Consider the following 20,477-nt stretch of genomic DNA (forward strand, 5'->3'; position numbering starts at 1 on the left):
GCTCGTTGATGCGGTCCCCGAACCGACTGCCCCATTGCCACCTACATAATCCGGTTGTTTGGCCCCAGGGCCAAGCGATCGGATTATTTTTTTTTTTTTTTTAACTTCAAAGCCCCCGATATCGCCCACCCGTAGGTGGGGATATCGGGGGAAGATCCGCTCACTTGGCAAACTCGCCAAGTGAGCGGATCTTACCGTGTATGGGGACCTTAACTGGAAATCCGGACAGGCAGCTTTCACTTGGACTGTCCTTCTGAAAAGTGGGCTGCCTGGGAGAAAACCGGGTAGGTGCCAGCCGTATCAGTATTGTACATTTTTTTTTCTGATATTTCTTTTTAAACTGGTGTCACATCTAGGTTTCTCAGTCATAGTTTGAAACTAGACAATGCAGTACGAAAAATTGTTAATCTCCGTATAAATGTCAGTGATTTCCCATGCTGTATCATGTTCCAGTAATGTGATATATAAAAGGAACAATTACAAAGGTGCTTACCCCCTGCAGTTATACACATTGTTTTCCAGCTGTTGGAAATCACAGCGTCCTCGTTCTTAAGAACATCATTTCTCATCTTTTTTTGATGAATTATCTTTTCTGAAAAGAATGTCACAAAAGAACATGCCCTTGATAAAGTCTAACAATACTTTGAGAGAGCACAGAGGGGGATATAATAAGATTGCAGACAAATAGATACAGTAGCGTTGAACAGTACATTATGAGCCTTAAGCGATGGAATGAAGGAGGTCCCTGCCCTGCTGAGCTTACAATCTACAGTATATGTGTGTATAGATCACCATAATGCTTGCTGTCAGGCTTCTTCCTCCCATGAAAGTCCCAAAGGTCATTCACACTGCTACCTGGTTGCTAGGTAGGTATAACCCTACCAACTAGTTAGCATTTTATGATCTATAGCTCTCTAACATAAATATTTAAGGGCTTTTACACATGGGGTGCTTCGTTGCCCGTGGGAAATCACGCTTTACTAGTGTAAAATTGCATACTAAGGCATTTTCAAGCTACTAGGGGATTAAAGTGTTAGGCAGAGAAACCCCTATACATAGGTTACATTACAACCATATTTTTACCTTATTCTCTGTTGAGGTTTAGTTCTGCTTTAAAGTAAAATATCCTCCTAAAGATTTCATGTTGATTTATTGGAAAGAACTAATGGGGAAATGTAATAAAAACGGGTAATGGAAAATATATGCAATGTGATGAGTTTTTCCCTTTACCTTACTAAAAGTTTTATAACTAATCTGCCAGTGGAACTATGGCTTGGGCTGTAGTCTGTGCTAATGCATGTAATAAAATGTCTTTATGGAAAATGCTGTTACTTTTAACAAAGCAATAAATCCACACACCGCCTTCATGCAGGTCTTAAACAGGGGGCAGCGCTGTGGCCTTTGCCATCTTGGAACACAGGGGTCCTTGTTTGGATTACGATAAAGTGCGCTGTGTAAATCCCTGTTTACAGCCAATCTAAGGAGCTGTATTATATTGAAAAATACACATTTTCATTCTTAATTCTATGAATCTTTGTTTCAGTAGCGACCTTATTCCCATTAATGCTGGACAGCAGTATACTTTGCATGTAATGTGTTGGTGTGGCTTTCATATAAACTGGGCACGCTTGTCCATCTGTTCATTCCTCCATGGCAGCTGGGGCTCCTACTGTTTTATGTGGTGAAAACGTCAACCCCTTATACTGCGACTGCCACCAAGGATGCACTGCGGTTTAAAAATAAACCTGATGTAGCAACAACATAAATATTGGCCAAATGACAGCTAGAACGGCTCCGTCTCTGAATATTTCCTTGCTGTAAGTGCATGGCTGTCTACTGGTAACTAGAATGGCACATCGCGCCTTATGCTTGTTAGCGGCAGAACAAAACTCCTCCATCTGCTCTTACAGTTGCCTACATCTTTATGCGACCAATGTCCGTCCCCTGGAAGTATTCTGGCAAGATAATAACCGGCTTTGCCTGGAGGTGTGACAGTGGCATTTCCAATTGAGCCTCCCAATGGAACATTTAGCATTTGGGTTTGTCTAATTACATGACACATAGCAAATTACACTTGTCAGGTTTAGCACCGTGCCCATAATAGATGCTTCAGGAGATAAAACGATGTAAATAAATGCTCCCTAAATGGACATAATCATTAAAAATAAAAGTTTTTATTTGTAGATAGCGCACTGTTGTCATATTGAGTAAGTAAGTCTTGTTACTGGCATGTTTTCTGCTTACAAGGAGAAGTTTGAATCCAGTTGTTTGACTTCATATCAAGAACAAGGAGACATGAACCAGGGGACTGTGATGCTTTGCTTGTGCACAATCATTTATTAGACTTACTAGTTCTGTGGGTCACTGTCCAGTTAGGTAGATTATTTAGATCAGAAGTCCCCAACCTTTCTTACTCGTGAGCCACATTCAAAAGTAAAAAAAATGGAGAGCAACACAAGCATCATAAAAGTTCATGGAGGAGCCAAATAAGGGCTGTGATTGGCTATTAGGCAGCCTCTATGCACACTATCAGCTTACAGGGGCTTTATTTGGTATTAAATCTTGTTTTTATTCAGCCAAAACTTGCCACCAAGTCAGGAATTCAAAAATAACTCCCTGGTTTGGGGGCAACATCCAAGGGGTTGGTGACCAACATGTTGCTCACAAACCACTGGTTGGGGATCACTGATGTAGATGATAATGTCGACATCATCCCATCACATACTAATAATGGTCCACTGTATGTGAACCCCTGCCTTTCCAAAATCAGAGGTATTACTAAGAATTTGGTCCTTGCTTTGCTGCTAACACATCCTTTATTCTCTACTATTCTGGGTGGGCTTTTCATTAGCTGTTTGGAAATTTGTGATGGGGTTTGCCATTGATGTTGGGGATCAGGCAGTGCTTTGATTGGCATTCCATTTGGGTTGTGTCAAGTTCTTCCACTGCCATCTCTGCAAACCAATTATGTATTGGCCCTGTACATAGGGGCATTATTGTGCTTAAATATGAAAAGGTCTTCCCCAAACTGTTTCCACAAAGTAGGAAGCACGGATTTGTCAGAAATGTAAGCAATAATGGACGTGCTGTCAGCCACTGAACTTGGCAAAAGTTGTCTCAGATCTTAAAGTCACGGACCGTTCCTATTGGCTGATACGGAAAGCACGTCCAGACAATGATAGTATTTTCCTTTTCTCGATATTTTCATTTCCTATATGTTGGAGCTTCCATGTTGTTCGCCTACAGGAGATGATACTTATAGACTAAATAGTATAAAAGCACCATATGTTTTTGACCACAGGGTCTAACGTTACTACTGAGATCTTTATTTTTCTTTCTCTACCCGTGGTGTATCGATGCTGCTCATTGTACAGACTCCATGCAGCGAGATTCCATCAGTGAGTAGAAGTTTTACCGTTGCTTTTGTCTTTCCATCATTATGCCGCATCCCTCAGTAACAGGAACGACTCATGCTGAGATTAGGCTTTCAGTGTATTTTTATCTCTCCAGTCTAATCCTCCTATGCTCAAGAGATCAAAGGGATTTCTCATTACTTAATACGAATATCTGCTTGTTTGTGCACAGCCTTTTCTGTGGGGACTCATTCATTACTTTGATGCCTTTCCTGGAGACCTACTTTGTAAAGTGCAAATCCAGGTTCATCCTTGTATATCAATTGCTACCTTCCCTTTATCTTGTAATGAGGGTAGTAGTAGTTTACCTGGGAACAATATTTTGAAATGTTTTCTTTATGAAGACACTAAATTTGACGTATCCCCAACTTTGATTTCTGCTTCGCTGGCCATGCCCCAATTATGTTATTTGTAATTGATATAACTGCAACAACAGATGACAAAGTGTTTGCCCAGGGGATGCCTCTGGTGCCAACAGGGCTGCAATATCTTAGACCATCTGCATCCAAGGAGAAATATGTTGTGTTGTAGGGTTGTAGATATTGTGGATCTATTTGAATTAGATAGAGACTAAGATGGCCAGCCTATTAGATGGGCAGACAGATAGATGGGCAGACAGATAGATGGGAAGAGAGATGGAGAGATAGATGGATGGAGAGATAGATGGATGGAGAGATAGATGGATGGAGAGATAGATGGAGAAAGAGATGAAGAGATAGGTAGGTAGGTAGATGGAAAGATAGATAGATGGAGAGGTAGGTGGATAGATGGAGAGGTAGGTGGATAGATGGAGAGATAGATGGAGAAAGAGATTATTAACATTTCGTTATAAACCGCCAACATATTCCGCAGCACTATACAATAAGTGGGGAGAGATAGATGGGGAGAGAGATAGGTAGGTAGATACAGTAGATGGACAGATACTGATTGCTGTTTTTATGTAATTGTGTAGTACAGCTTTATGAAGCTATATTATGGGACTGATTATGAACATGTTTATTGTTGGTCTAAAGCCAAAATTATTAATAGAGAAGAATTATAAAAATATAGAAAGGCTGGTATTTTTTTTCCAGTAAAGGTGTCAACCCTACTTATGGGCTTGTGTCCAAGGTCATCTGCACTGTCCCAGCTTTATAGTAATAGATGGACAAAAATTCCCATATAGGTTGTAGTGACCTGCTGGGGCGCAGGTGTTTCCTGACTCACAGAATGCTGGGTGCACTGTACAAGACGACTCCTCAGCCCTGTTAATGCGTCAGCAGCTGCTATGGCTTTTTATGGTTTATTTAACAACACTCCATTGTAGGGTCTGATTTATATCCTCATCTTTGAATATTCATTCTCTGAAGTTGATGACCATACATTGTGTGGCCCCTTTAGAATTCTGCTGCGCTTTTAAGTTGCTTTGTGCTGAGAGATAATATTTATTAGTGGAAGGGGAGTATGAGTTATTCCAAGCATCTTTCCATTAAACGCTTTAAAGGAGAACTGAATCCAACTAGAAATGCTGAATTTTTATTCTTACTGTACACGCCCCCAGGGTTCAGCAGCCCTATAGCAGGAATGAATAAGGCTTTCAAAGTTGTCTACTGCAGCTCTCCCCATCTTTGATCTTGTGTGATCTTTGATCTTGTTAGACCATCTTTGAATGCCAGAGGCCCTGTACATGCTTAGTGTGCTGCAGATGAGGTTAGATCTGTAAAATGATCTCTCTGTAGTATAAAAAATGATGCTACAAGGCTAACTTTTTTTAGTGCCATGTAATTTGAATGGTTAATCAGCCTTGTATCATTACATTACTATATTCTATATATACAGTATATTGTGAGTGGGTCCCTAAGCTCAGGTAAGTGACAGCAGCACAGAGCATGTGCTTAGAATCGGCAGAAAAAAAGATGGGGGGCTACTGGGGCATCTTTGGAGGCACAGATTATTACTGTTAAAGGACTGTGGGGCCTTGAGTTGGTACAGAAGCCCAAAAAGGTGTAGCATTTATAGCAGGCATCCTCAAACTACGGCCCCCCCAAGGTAATTTACCCGGCCCCCACTATGATCTGAAGGGAGGATGCAGCAGGGAGCCGAAGGGAAGCAGGGGGGAGCCAGTAGAGGAAGCAGGGGGGAGCTGGAGGACGCAAGGGGGAGCGGGAGGACACAGGGGATTTGGAGGAGGGAGTGGGAGGATGCAGGGGGGAGCAAGAGGAAGCAGTGGGGCAGTAGGGAGCGGGCGATAGTATGAGGAGACTGGGGGAGGTCTTTAGTCTGGCCCCCAAACAGTCTGAGGGACCATGAAATGGCCCCCTGCTTAAAAAGTTTGAGGACCCCTGATTTATAGTCTAATTCTTTGTTGGACTTTTGTTTAGTTTTCTTTAGAGAAAAACTATTTCTATACAACCAAAGGCTGGCATACACCTCCAAATGAAAGGAGGTATGTCACCATATTTTAATTGTTGCCTCTGAAAACAGACCTTCTACCTCCTAAGAATCCTCTTTTAGCTCTAGACCCATCAAGCCACACCTTAATTTTGCAACTCCACCCATAACAGGTGCTTATTTTTAAATTTCTGACTTGGCAAATTTGGTTGCATAGAAACCATGTGTACTGCTAAACTGAGTCTCCCATAGGCTGCCAGTCTATATAGGGACTACCAATCACAGCCCTGTTATCAATTACAGCCCTTATTTTGCACCCCCAGGTACTTTTTTCATGCTTGTGTTGCTCCCCAAACCCTTTTCCATTTGAATGTTGCTCACGGGTAAAAAAGATTGGGGATCTCTGACCTAAGGAGACCATTTTGGGCTCCCTTCTTTATGGTAAGAATCCCTGTTTAATGATTTTGCAGAATTTTTTTTTTATAGAAAATGCAGACATTATACATTATGTAGAGTTATGGAACATTTTCATATGATTGATGTTACTTCCCTTTTAAAGAGATTATTATATTTTCTTTGAAGTCACAAGGTTTAAGTACTCTCTTGTCTCACCGTAAATGACCAGAGATGAAATAGCAGATGTCTCAGAGGGAAGATGCCAGTGAGGGGCCTCTGAGCAGCTGTGCAGTGATGTCCCATAAGCCACTTGGCCTAAAATGTTCTTCCTTATCCAAAGTAGTGTGTTACACCGCTGTGTGTGTCTTGGGTTTCTTATTTGGTGGAAAAAAGAACAAAAGTCTCTTGTTCTGGATACTATATCTAGATGGTTGGATAGTAGAATATAATTTTGTATTTTACCCATGGATGAAAATTGGTCAGTTTCTATTATTCTCCATCTAGTCATGGTGAGCTGTTCTTAGGAGAAGGATGTGTTATCTCACTGAGATACCCTTTTTAAGAAAAAACTATGACTCCTATGACAGGTCTTGGTGGAGCTTATAATGGACAGCTGTGCATTAATATCGTTGGCAAGTAATTTTTGACAAAACTGTCCATCTGTCTCTGGATCACTGTTCTGAGCAGTGTCATTGCATGCCAAAGACTGACTTAATTGGCTAATCTTCTTGATCTTCATCATTGAGTTCAGGAGGTCCTTGACTGGTGAAAGTCAGTAATCCAAAGTTCCTCAAGACCCATCTATTGGAAGGGATCATTCCCAGATGATCATGTTGGTGAGAAATGCTGCATCTGAAAGCAATCAGTTTGAACATTCTACCAATTATTAGGTCAGAAGCAAGGAGACTATTGATAATAATGGACTTGTAGCTGTAGTGCCAACCATGATTACTGTATTCTGTGATGTACTATGTCATTATGGTTTCCTAGCGTGACTGGATATCTGGGTCTGCTCCTTCTGTTCTTTCTCAGTCAATTATGTTGTTCTGTGTCTCAAGGTCATATTGGAGAAAGGCTTCACCATGCTCATGGTATCTCTTCTGTTCTTCTTTCTCTTGCAGTTGGGGAGTTTGTTAGTGATGCTCTGCTTGTTCCAGACAAGTGCAAGTTCCTTCATCAGGAAAGGATGGACATTTGTGAAACTCACCTGCACTGGCACACTGTGGCCAAAGAGGTAAGGCCTTCATGCTGAATTTGTTATTACTTATCATGCTGTTAATGCCCTCTCCTATTCAAATCTCAGTCTGTTATTGAAGCACCTGACTGGTTGCTAGGGTCTGTCTCCTATGAAACCAGATAGCAAATTAAAGAAGTTTTAAAGATTAAATCACCACTGGTTGAAACAGCTTTAAGGGCCTCTCCAATTAAACTGTATGCTGATCATTATGTGTAATTGTTCTTTTCCTGGTCCCTTGAAAGCCTTTAGCTCAGTGTGCCATTAATCTGCCTACACTGTGAATTACCTTTTTTCATTGATTTCTTCAGACTGGTTGGTACCCAGGGTATTTGTTAATGTGTCTAAAAGTCATTGTGACAGTGCCTTAAGGGGCTTGTTCACCTTAACATTAACTTTTGGTATGATGTAGACACTAATATTTAGAGACAATTAGCAATTTTTTTTTTTTATTTTTTTTTAGTTGTTTAGCTTTTTGTTTATCTGCTCTGCAATTTGGAATTTCAGTAGATACCTGGTTGCTAGGGTCTTGTTTAATTTAGCAACCAGGCAGTGGGTTAAATGAGAGACTGGAATATTAATATGAGAGAGACTGAATAGAAAGATGACCAATAAAAAGTAACAACAATAATAAAATTGTAGCATTACAGAGCAATAGTTTTTGGCAGCCGGGGTCAGTGACCCCCACTTGAAAGCTGGCAAAAAATTCAAAAAATGAATTAAAAAAAAAAAAAAAGAAGACCAATTGCAAAGTTGCTAAGAATAGGACATTTTATAACATACTAAAAGTTAATGCAAAAGTTTCATGACTTGCTTTTCAAAAGCAGTCAATGACTCACATAACCAACCCTATCCTTCGAATTTTGAAGATAGTGTTCCCCAGCCCTGCACTTGGGTGTAACCACTTCCCAGCTTTAGGCTAGCCTTAGAATGTTCCATTTCCATATGCAGGGCACACAAGGGTATAAGTAAGATGCTTTGTCTTTCCTTAGTCCTGCAGTGAGAAGAGCATGAGTCTCCATGAATACGGAATGCTCCTCCCTTGTGGAATCGATAAATTCAGGGGGGTGGAGTTTGTGTGCTGCCCCACTGCTGATGAAAGTGAAAGCTTTGACTCCGCAGATGCAGAGGATGATTCTGATGTCTGGTGGGGAGGCGCCGATGCAGATTACATTGACAGAAGGTTAGTATAACACTGTACAAGCCATTCATTCCAACAAGCGTAAATGCACTTATTGGGTGTGTTTAACGTGCTAAAAATCCATAGGTGTTTCAAATGGTCAAATGGTAACAGCCATTCTTAGATTTCTAGATCAAACCCATTCTTATTTGCATTGTTTTCTTTATAAAACAATACCGATTACAGGGGTGAAGGTGAATGAAGTAAATAAGTGGGGCAGTCAATTACTTTCACTTTTGTTTCAGCACTTCCTAGAAGTCACTGCCCTCCACTCATTACGTCTCCCTCCTCACGGTCTATAATTGTGTAGCATGGGCATCAGGTCCCCCATTCTGCCACTTAAACAAGACTTTGGCATGATGCAGTGTCCACAAAATGGCGCCTGCCTCCTTGCTGTGATTGGGAATTCCAAAATTGAAGGAAACAAGATTTTATAACATTTATAGTGTAAGTAACGTTTATGTTGCCTGACTAACACAATAGAAAAGAATTTGGAATTATTTCTTTAGGGTGATAGGTCCCCTTTAAAGGAATACTATACCCTCAGAATGAATATTTATCGTATATATCGGTTTTCTTTGCTTCCTTGTGCAGGGTGAAGCCCCGCCCCCACTTCCTGTTCAGGTCTCTCATAAAAAAAAAAAACCCTGCTAATGCACAGACTGGCTCCTACTGCCTCCAGGCATGCCCAGAAGGCTCTCCAGGTCGACTACAGGTAGTCGAATTGAAGAGAGAACTGAACAGGAAGTGGGGGCGGGGCTTCACTCTGCACAAGGAAACAAAGAAAAACAACTTTTAACTGAGGAACCAGGTAAGAGAGAATGCTGGGACAAAGGTAGGTAATTCTGGAGGCTGTTTAGAGTAATTTTACAGATAGGAAAAAAAAAAGTTTACTTATTCTTTAAGGCCATTAGTCAGACAACCCCACCATTAGTCAGATGTATAAATACTTATAGTTCTATCTAGTTATCTGTCCAATACTATTATACATAGACTCATCCAATCATCAATGGAACCATTGTGATTGGATGTCTGTGACTGTACTACCCTCAAGGGTTTAAATGCCGGGGAATTCCATTTGAGGGAATTCCCATTTGAACTGAAGAAGCCACTCGGATAAGTGGTGAAACGTTTTCAAGAAAAAAAGACTTAATTCTCCTAGATACTGTATATCATGACCTGGATGAATGAAAATCTTTCTTACCCCTGATTGGACACATACTTATGTCACTGAGCAATCTATACTTGGACACCAGTTGAGCCATTGTAATGCTGTTGGACCAGTTGAGATGCTTCACAGTTGCCTTGTGTAAATTAAAATGGCCTGATACGCTCCCCAGCTATACAAGTAAATTGAGTGATCGTGCCTCTTTCATAAACAAATTGGCTTTAATATGAGTTCCTGCCGTAAATACACAAAAACATTCCCTTTGCTAAATTATTTAGATTTTCACTTTAGATTTAATGAACTATAAAGGCGCAATTATCTGTAGGCCGGTCGAAATGGTCAAAGGGTAAATACGCTTATTGGCAACTGAAGCCGTTTCTTTGCATAAAAATGGGTTCAGCTGAATATTGTCATTAGGGAAGTGCTCGGCCTCGCAAATTGCTTTGTTCCTAAATGAAATCGCTTGTGACATCTCCTCACACTCGTGCAGCAATGCAGAATAAGAGTCATTTCACGCTTAAAGAATATTCTATTAGCTTTAATAACTCCAAATGCAAATATAAAGATTTCTATGAAAAACAGGGTCATGCCAGGGCACCCCTCTCTGAGCATTTTATTGTGCCGTTTGGCAAACTTTTATGCCACAATTAGTCGTTAATCACTCACTGAGGAGCTTGGGTTAAGCAGGAATAGGAGTTTTAACAGTTTGAGAGTTATTTAATAAAGGGCACTAAGTTTGCCCAAGAGCAGTAACCTATAGCAACCAATCAGCAGGCAGCATTTACTGGTCACCTGTTTAAAAGCAAGCATCTTATTGGTTGCTATGGGTTACTGCTCCTGGGCAAACATAGTGCCTTTTATTACATATGGGGGTTAGAGTGCAGACACAGGTACATTATCCAGAATGCTTGGGACCTGGGGTTTTCCAGATAAGGGGTCTTTCTGTAATTCAGATCTCCGACCTAAAGTCTGCTAAAAAACATTATTTAAACTCTATTACAGAGAAAAAGGAAATCATTTTTAAAAATGTAAATTATTTGATTAAAATGGAGTCTATGGGAGATGGCCTTTCCGTAATTTGGAACTTTCTGGATAATGGGTTTGCGGATAAGGAGTCCGATACCTGTACTGTAGTTTATCACATTACTGTTGTCTCTTATTAGCTTCTGCAGAAGGGGGTCCCAGGGTGTCACTGGGATGAATCAGAGAGCAAGGCCATCTAGTGAGAGTCTCAGCTGATATGCATGGGAGTAACTATAGAGGTAGCAGACCCTGAAGTTGCAGGAGGGGGGGCTGGAGTGTAGAGGGTCCATTGTCACTGTAATTCATAAGCAATTGCAGTATATATTGGAAAGAGATCTCAATTTATCAGTGTTTTTTAGGGGCCCTAATATGACTTTGCTGTGGGGCCCAGTGACATCTAGTTGTGCTTCTGGTGGTATGCACTTTTGCACCTTGTCACAATGAATTTATAAAATGTTACTGTTGCTTTAAAATCTCCAAAACTGGAAGAAGCCTCCAACAACTCTGGCAAAGACATTGTCAGTCAGCTAGTGGCGCTGTATTATATTTGCTTTTGAAATAGTCCTTAGGCTTTATTGCTACAGCAATTTGCACACATATGGACAGACACCTATTAGTGATGACAGGGGCACTGACAGCCACAACATACCTTAATAGCTTCACGGCAATAGTTGTGGGTCCCTTGCTGTTCTCTGCACTGCTTATCCTGACTGCATGTATTAATGAAACAATGTAGATCAGTTCTCGTCTGGCCAAGATTCCAGCTCCTACAAAGCCATGCAGGTCTGGTAATCACAGAACATGCAAGGCATTGTGGGAATTGGAGTCTTGGCTGGAGGAGAGCTGATTCAGCGGACTCTTGTTTCAATAGTGCAGGCAGAACCAGCAGTGCACAGAATAGGAAACAACAGGTTCTGCTTTCAGACATTTACATTTTACAAATAGCGTTATAATCACATTTTTTAATGTATATTAATGGATATTAGCAAGTTTCTTAGAACTATATTTCCTTCCATTATGGAAAATGGTATATGTTCATTATTCCGCTGATTTCTCCCCTAAGGGAGCTGTGCAGTAAAACTCTATTTATCCTTCCTTGTGTTCCACCTGCTGTTACCAGCAACTCACATTCACAACCAGGTTACACGGCTGAGCGTCAGCCCCGGCGCAGCTATTGATTTGAGAGAGAATGCACAGCAGGGAGCCAATCAAATTACAGGCTTATTACGGCAATGCAAGTAAGAACAGGGCAAGCAATTTGACCGTACATATGTGAACTTCTTTTAGATGTAATCTATCAAGGGCATACACGCACAGGCATGACATCCCAACATCTGTTTTCTTCATTAAGAAAGCACAGTAATTTATGTTTTTTTCACTTAGTATAGGATATTTAAATATTTAACTACTTCAGCTCCTGGATTATGCAGATTTTATATGTAATCATTTTTATTTGCCCAATTGGATTACCTCAAACCTGGTCAAATCGGTCTCAACTCCCATACCTTGCCTCAGGTAGTAGAGGGCGGCCAGTTACCAGTGGTGACAAAAAGCCACCTAAGGTTATCTCAAGAGTTCATAAATCAGTAAATGTTTCAAGTACTTCATCTCAGCTGAGGTAGTACTCAGTGCCTTGGTTAATCTGTTTATTCTATTTATTCCTGAACCTGACCGCTTGATTCCCTATACTGGCAGCATTGGCAATGCTGGGTACTAACCCTTACTGGCCTCATCATTGGAGCCTCTGACTGCTCTACGAACTACCCTGATCCTGCCCCTCACTTCTAGAGTAAACTATTACAAATCTATCCTGGCACTTTTCCTACTGTAACCTACCTCTGTTCCAGGCCATTCAGCAGACACCAACCCCTTCTTTAGGGGCCAAAAAAGGGCACATGTTGGCTTCCCCCTGGCCAAATACCGAACTGCTAAGGAACCTGCTCCCCCTCCCAGCTGTAATATAGGTCCAAACCTAGCTGGCCAAAACCCTCCTGGGGACTAGAGGAATTAAACATTGGCAACAATTTTAACTTATACATACATTTATACACTTTGCTTCCTATAGAAAGACTTCACATTCGCTTGTGGGTAGTGGTATAGGCATTATCTGTGTAGCACTAGGGTCACATCTGCATGTCTATAACTTCCAGGTTTTGATTTGGCAATATTAGCAGCCATGGGCGAGCCAAGTCAACCAGCCGCCCTAGGCTACCCGCCCAGCCACCTTGCCCCTCCCCCTTCCTTCGTGTCCAATGTGCATGCACAGTAACATGGGGGGTAGGTAGAACAGTGATAGGTCTCTTCAGTGATTCGCCTGTTCTGGCCTTGTTAGCAGCAGACCCATCTCAGGACTCATCTTGTTTACTCACCCATCCAGTCACACTTTCCCTTGCAATGCAATGCATTGTGGGTTATGTAGTTCCTGTACTCTGTGTGTAAGCTGTGGAGAAGTTGTTAAAATGTGTATCATCAACGTTTTAGTCCCTCCTCCCCTGTAAGGCTTTCAAATGATGCAGAAAGAGAAGGTCTGTTTTGCAGCTGGATTTCAGTATATAAAAAATGGTATTTATTCAAACTTTTTGAAGGAACAGATTACAGTGATAGGTATATTAGGGGTTTCTGTGTTGTGTGGGGCTCTGTAACAAATTTCAGTTCAGAAGCTGGAGTTCCCCTGGCCGGTATGCATTAACTTATAGTTATTTACAGCTGCCACTTATGTGCAGTAAATAGGAAAGCTAAACCAATGTCTCGGAACAGTTCTCCCCATAGGGTGTGATCGCATGGTGCAGTCCAGTTGGTAGATTGTGGAACCCATATACCTTGCATTGGTTCCGTTTCCTACTGCAGTAAGTGAGCCAATGGGTCAGCGGTAGTGCATCATTCTATCAATTATTATAACTTCCCCTAAGTCTGTAAGTGAGATTTACAGCCCAGCTGCTCACGGTAATTCATTTGGCTGTATATCAAGTTCCATTCAGCAGTTCCGCATCTCGCTGCTGTGCAATGGGGTGGCTTAAGTGACAACTCGCTGGCCAGTGGAATGGCTAGAATTTGTTGTTCTGCTGGCCAGCCGTCAAGAAAACGGAAAAGCTGGAGACCTGTTATAACAGAAATTCGATTTCCATTATCAGTCTACCCCCAGACACTGAAGACAAACCTGCGTTTTCAGTAAATGCCGACAAGCTGTTGACAGGCCAGTATTGCTGTGCCTCCCCCACCTCCAGTGGCAGCCATTGCTATATGCTATGGATGATAGATAAGTTGTAATAGCCTCATGTTCCTGAAGAATTCCTCGCTGAACTGGCAAGGCCTCTGACAGATCATTACCGGAGCAATGAAGGCTACAGCGCAGAGTGACAGTTCTCACGTCAATGACCTGCTTTAGCGGCACTATGACATCTTACACTTCATACAGATCGGACTTGACCAAGTGATTTGATAGCTTACAGAAAAATAAGGATTTTCTTGGGTTTTAGTTACAGAGAAACCTCTTTCTGAGTCTTCACACCCATTCCCTTGTCTATGATTCCAGCTAAGGAAGCTCCATTGTAACGTCACTTACCCGTCATTGTGACAGTAATGCGGGCCATTTTATTCTACATGATTTTGCATAGCGATTAACAATTAGAACACACAAGAGTGTGCACGGCCTGAAAAGGCAAATCAATAGAGAATGTAGAGAGAGCTGGCTATTGCCGGAGTGCTGGAAGAAAGAAAGTGATGAAGCAGCTTATTGCTTTGAAAAGCAATTGCAGGAGTGCTGCGTCGGCAGCCCCGTACAGCATTAGCGTATAAAACTGTAGCTGTGGGTGATGAATGAGCTCTGTACTGAAACAATGGGCCTGATCTGAGAAATAATGGCCAGAAAGCCATGTAATCTGCTCGAAATTTCATTCTCCTAATATTTAGACTCTCATTGGGTGAGCTTATGCTAGAGCAGGGGTGCCCAACCTTGGCCCCTAAGGCTGTTGGATAACTATAACTTTTCATGCAGGCACTACTTTATTTTTTGACAGTAGCTGGCGTGTACATCTGTCTTTTATCAGATCTGTCTTTTATCAGCCAGTTTGGCTCTCCATGTTTGATAACATAAAAGGAACAGTAACAATGAAAAATGAAAGTTAAAGCAGAAACAGCCATATTGGCTGGGATATATCCATCTACAATAATCTAATTTAAGGTAAACTTCCTCTTAAGGGTGAAGACACACTAAGCTACTAGTAGCAGCTCCTTTTTCATGGAAACTATACTCCAGAAAATCCCCTGCCATAGACAATACTGAGAATTGCCTCTGCTAAAACACATGTAGAGACAATTATCAGTAAATGATCAGCATTGTCTATTTTAGTAGCAACAACAAGTAGCTGCTACTAGTAGCTCTGTGTGTCTTCACCCTTAAAATATAATGTAGTGTTGCCCTGCACTGGTAAAACTGGTGTGTTTGCTACAGAAACCCTACTATACTTTATATAAATAAGCTGCTGTGTAGCCACGGGGGCAGCCATTTTAGCTGTAAAAAAGGAGAAAAGGCACAGGTTACATAGCAGGTAACAGATAAGCTCTGTGGAATATAATGGGTTTTTTTTCTGTTATATACTAGTACAGGGATCCCCAACCAGTGGCTCGGGGGCAACATGTTGCTCACCAACCCCTTGGATGTTGCTCTCAGTGCCCCCAAACCAGGGAGTTATTTTTGAATTCCTGACTTGGGGGCAAATTTTGGTTGAATAAAAACAAGATTTCCTACCAAATAAAGCCCCCTGTAAGCTGATAGGGTGCATAGAGGCCCCTAATAGCCAATCTTAGCCCTTATTTGGCACCTCCATGAACTTTTATGATGCTTGTGTTGCTCTCCAAGTCTTTTTACATTTGACTGTGGCTCACGAGTAAAAAAGGTTGGGGATCCCTGTGCTAGTAGCATGTGCCTTTTCACCTTTAAATGGCTGCCCCCATGGCTACAGAGCAGCTTAGTATATACAAATATAGTAGTCTTTTTGAGGCAAACACACCAGTTGCACCAGTGCAGGGCAACACTACATTATATTGTAATTACTTCTATACACTTTAATTTTTGGTGTTACTGTTCCTTTAAAGCAATTAAGAGACTGCATGAGGCAAACAGATATGCCTGTATTGTCCCTCCATTCAAAGCTGACAATAATCCACTGTACCGCAACTTGTTTAAGTCTGGGTAAAATAGGCACAAATAAATGTTTTTCCAGTGTATAAGCTGTGTTGCATGTGGTGGTGCCCTCTCCATTAGATGTTGACTGTTCTCTTCCTGGCATATTACCATCCAATCTTGATAAAGCACATAGAGAGGCTTCCTTCCCCAGCACTCCTAGCACCCCAGATGTTGAAGGACGCCGGGTCTTGGGAGACAGGTTGGAAAGCAGCAAATTAGCTGATCCCTGACCCAAAGCAAAAAGGGATTAATGGCAGTAGAAGGAAAAACGTAAATACTTCCGGGGAAACGTTTTTTGAAAATGGATCCATAATTGGATTTCAGCGCTGGAAGAGAAAGGCGGGTGCAGATAGAGTGCTCTTTGTAGAAGCTTAATATACGTCAGTGATCATTACTGAGTGATTATTGGGAGGCATGCTGTGCCACTTTATCTCATACGGATTGAGCTGCTTGGGTAGGATACAATATGAACAATCCATTTATTACTGTGTATTGACGCCAACAGTAATGGGAAGATTGCATAGCCCATGAACTATTATCTGTAAACTGACAGTGGATTTGTTTAGTTTGTCCTTGCAACACAAAGCTGTCAGAATAAAGGGCTTTAATTCCCTCCCCCCAGAATGGTTTTATTGAAATATTACAGTATTACATGTCGTAATACCAGATAGTCCTTTTTTTCCAATGTATGGTTCTATAAAACCTCATATTTTATTTGATAGAGCACAGATGAAGATGTACTAGTGTCGATAGAAATAATATCACCATCCAGTGTCAGGTATAGATGGTCTGTCCATGTGACGTGAACAGTTTTCCTAGCCATGTCAATACATTCATGTTTCTATCTCTAATTACATTAGGGCTGTGAAGGATCTGTCTGCATTTGTCTAACGGAAATAATCACGGTTGCAACCTACAGTATCTGCTGTAGTGTTATTATCTTTCAGTGATATATTTGTTCTAGTAGCCAGGAGGGAGGTAGATTATAAGACCCAAAATTATTAAGCGGACTAAAAACAAACCGCATAAGGCTCAGGGATGATTTTCCAATGACATATTTTCCACTTTTATTTGGTTGGCCTTTGTGTTGAGTCCATGAGTGCCAATTCTTTTGGATCATGGATTATTTCTTGATTATCCACTCAGTTTAGCTGAACGTACGGGGCTTGTTCACCTGGACCCCCAGTTCTCATACAATGATCTATTTAATCAAACCTCTTCAGTAACAGAAAACTCCAACCATAGCTACACCAGGGCTGATTTCCTATTTGCACATTTAAACCCCTTGTATTTGTGAGGGTTAAATTCCCATATTTCCTCAGCATCCCTCTCATACCATTTGTCTTTCATCTTTGACTGAAGATAGATTTCAGATCACTACACAACTATTTGCTGGTGCTGCCATATCCCTGGCTACTCTATGCCAATACAATATAAGCAGAAGGGCCCCTTCGTCTGGTACAGTTCTCAATTGCACCTAAATTACACAAAGGGGGTTGCCCCTAAAGCTTGGTGCCATTATTTTCTGCTAGCAGGAAATGTTGTAGGGTGATTGCACCCAATAAAAAGTCTTGTTGTACAATAGTGTTATTGTTACTGACTTTTTTAGATTTGACTTCCCATAGACACAGGCCCGGACTGGCAATCTATACATTCTGTAAAATGCCAGAGGGGCTGCTGTAAGATGCCATAGACCAGTGATCCCCAACCAGTAGCTCAGGGGCAACATGTTGCTCCCCAACCCCTTGGATGTTGCTCTCAGTGCCCCCAAACCAGGTAGTTATTTTTGAATTCCTGACTTGGGGGCAAGTTTTGGTTGAATAAAAACAAGATTTCCTACCAAATAAAGCCCCCTGTAAGCTGATAGTGTGCATAGAGGCCCCTAATAGCCAATCACAGCCCTTACTTGGCACCTCCATGAACTTTTATGGTGCTTGTGTTGCTCTCCAAGTCTTTTTACATTTGACTGTGGCTCACAAGAAAGAAAGGTTGGGGACCCCTGGCCATAGACAAGTCACTATTTAGTGGGCTGATTGGGGGCTGTTTGGGCCTCTGTGTACTTAAGGCCTATTTTCTATCTCAGTCCAGACCTGTGTAGACATAGACTAACAGTGCTTTTTTTTTGCTAGTTTTAAATAAATAGGAAAGTTTATTGCTGATATTTGTGATTCTTTGTGTCCTTTCTCGACTCATTATTCCATACATAAGCACGCACGGAATCAATCACCATTAAATATATATTCGGGACTGCGCATTATATGCATTTGTTCTTTTTATAGAGTAAATGTAATGTCGGAGAAGAATGTTTTCTCCTTTCACTTAGAAGAGAAATGTTCACTGCAGTGTAATTGAAAATTCCAGGTTCTGAAAACATTTGCATGCATCAGAGTGTGATTTCCTACCGAGATGAATGCTTGTGATAAGCAAGGAAACATGGGAGCCGCAATAACTAATGCTTTTCTGCTCAGTAGCTCATTGCAGGCCCTACGTCGTTTGTCATGCTTTTTTAAAGATGAAATGGATGGATTTACGCCATTTTTACCATTATTTCTCAAGAGAGCTGAACCTGGTATGCTGGAAAGGAGAATCACATAGACCCATAGACCCTGCACACAGGATATGCACATACTATTTATACACATAAGACTGCATGTGTCTTTATATTCTATTTAAAATTTTACCAAATATAAATTAGGGCTTTGATTTTGACCTTCTCACCGACCAGGGCAAAAGTGATTTAAATGGCAGGAGAATGTATGACTTTTGGGGACAATAAAAATTAATTTTGGGTTCTTGAAACATTACAAATGAATTTTAGGTCAATATGAATTCTGGGAATGAAAAATTTAGTTCTGCTGTACCAGTCAGTTGGGCTACCAAACTTTCTAGACTAGGAGTCCCCCAACCTTTTTCTTTTTTTTACCTTTGAGCCACTATCAAATGTAAAAAGAGTTGGGAAGCAACACAAGCACAAGGGGTGCCAAATAAGAGCTGTGATTGGTTATTTGTTTGTCCATAGGTGGACTGGCAGCCTACATGAGGCTCGGTTTGGCAATACCAAACCTTGCCTCCAGGCCAGGAATTTAAAATTAAGCACCTTCTTTGAGGTCACTGGGAGCAACAAGTTGCTTCCGAGCCACTGGTTGGGGGACACTGTTCTAGACCAAGACCCAATTATTGTTTGAAAATCCAGCTAACAATGGAAAAGAATACATGTGTCTGGTAAATAACAGGGCCCACGGTTTCAGTATTTGCATAACGGAGGATTTGATAGTATGGTATATAAAGGTATGGTATCAAACATAACCTAAAGGTGGCCATACACTGGTAGGGGCAGCAACAATGGGCCTACCCGACCGACATCTGGCCTGAAATTGGGCAGATATCGATCGGGCAGGTTAAAAAATTCAGTCGGATCGGGGACTGCATCGGCTCGTTGATGTGGCCCCCGAATCGACTGCGCCCTTAACAGTCGTTATAATTTGCCTAAATTAGCCTAAATTTCCCCCCCCCATATCGCCCACCCGTGGGTGGGGATATCTGGAGAAGATCCGCTCACTTGGCGACCTCATCGTTACGTGTATGGCCACCTTAAGCTGGCTATACACTGACAAATCCCCTCGTTTGTTGAGGTCACCAGATGAGCAGATACAGGCCAATTTGGCCATCCTCATGTTACATTAAATTGGGCTGATATGATCCAGATATTGGTTAGGCAGCCCAGCTGTAGGCCCCATAATGTGCCACTAAGCTGCCGAGTCAATATTTCTGCCTACAAGCCAACCAATCAGATTATGTGTTTGTGTGGCTGTATGTGGTTGGCCAAACTGCATTGATAAGATTAGCAATAAAACACAGTTGTATATGAAATACTCTCCTAAGGGCAACTTTGTATAAGAAGTAAGGATGGACCAAATCAAGGATTCAGCATTTATCAGGCATAATTGCAAGATTTACACTGAACTGAAGCATCTCAGAGCAGGGTTTTAAGTGGTAGTTGTTACTGTATAAGGTAAACTGACAGTATTGGAAGACATCAAAGGTTTTGTAATAACCCTGAAGGCTGCTTGAGTTATTATTTCAGCCCCCCGCCGGGAGCAAGCGTAGTAGCAATTTGTTTCAGCTCTTTAAGGCAGAGGCACGTATGAAGTGGAACCTTCAAGTGTAATTGATTTACATGAATTTTGAATTTTTCAGAAATGATATTTTCATTATCTGTAACTTGAAATTGTTATTAAAAGCCCTCTATACAATAACATGTAAATGCGTAGTGCTGGGGGGTACATATGCTAACATTGCATGGTATCTCTCTGTACAAACTCAGGAAGCCATTCCTGCTGTGTCTCTAGAAAACCTTCACCAGTTTTCTTTGTCTGTTCGTAGACCCGATGGGTGAACATTATTGCTTTCATGTCCATCTTTCTAATGGGCTATAGATAATTACTAAGGAAGGTTAGTGGGGCTGTTGTGCAGGCTGCAATTATTATTGTAGTTCATATACAGGTGTT

At 41.4% G+C, this 20,477-nt stretch overlaps 1 protein-coding gene across 7 annotated transcripts in view; it reads left to right on the plus strand.

Moving 5' to 3' along the window:
* app (amyloid beta precursor protein) overlaps nucleotides 1–20,477 on the plus strand; it is a 117,292-nt gene that overhangs the window by 57,025 nt on the left and 39,790 nt on the right. For all 7 annotated transcript variants that reach the window (XM_012956722.1, XM_012956721.1, XM_012956723.1 and 4 more), the window contains exons 4-5: nucleotides 7,301–7,413; nucleotides 8,406–8,596. In XM_012956722.1, coding sequence (XP_012812176.1) covers nucleotides 7,301–7,413; nucleotides 8,406–8,596 — 304 coding nt within the window. The remainder of the gene's footprint in view (nucleotides 1–7,300; nucleotides 7,414–8,405; nucleotides 8,597–20,477) is intronic.

Source organism: Xenopus tropicalis, chromosome 2, assembly GCF_000004195.4.
Source record: "Xenopus tropicalis strain Nigerian chromosome 2, UCB_Xtro_10.0, whole genome shotgun sequence".
Taxonomy (NCBI): Eukaryota; Metazoa; Chordata; class Amphibia; order Anura; family Pipidae; genus Xenopus; species Xenopus tropicalis.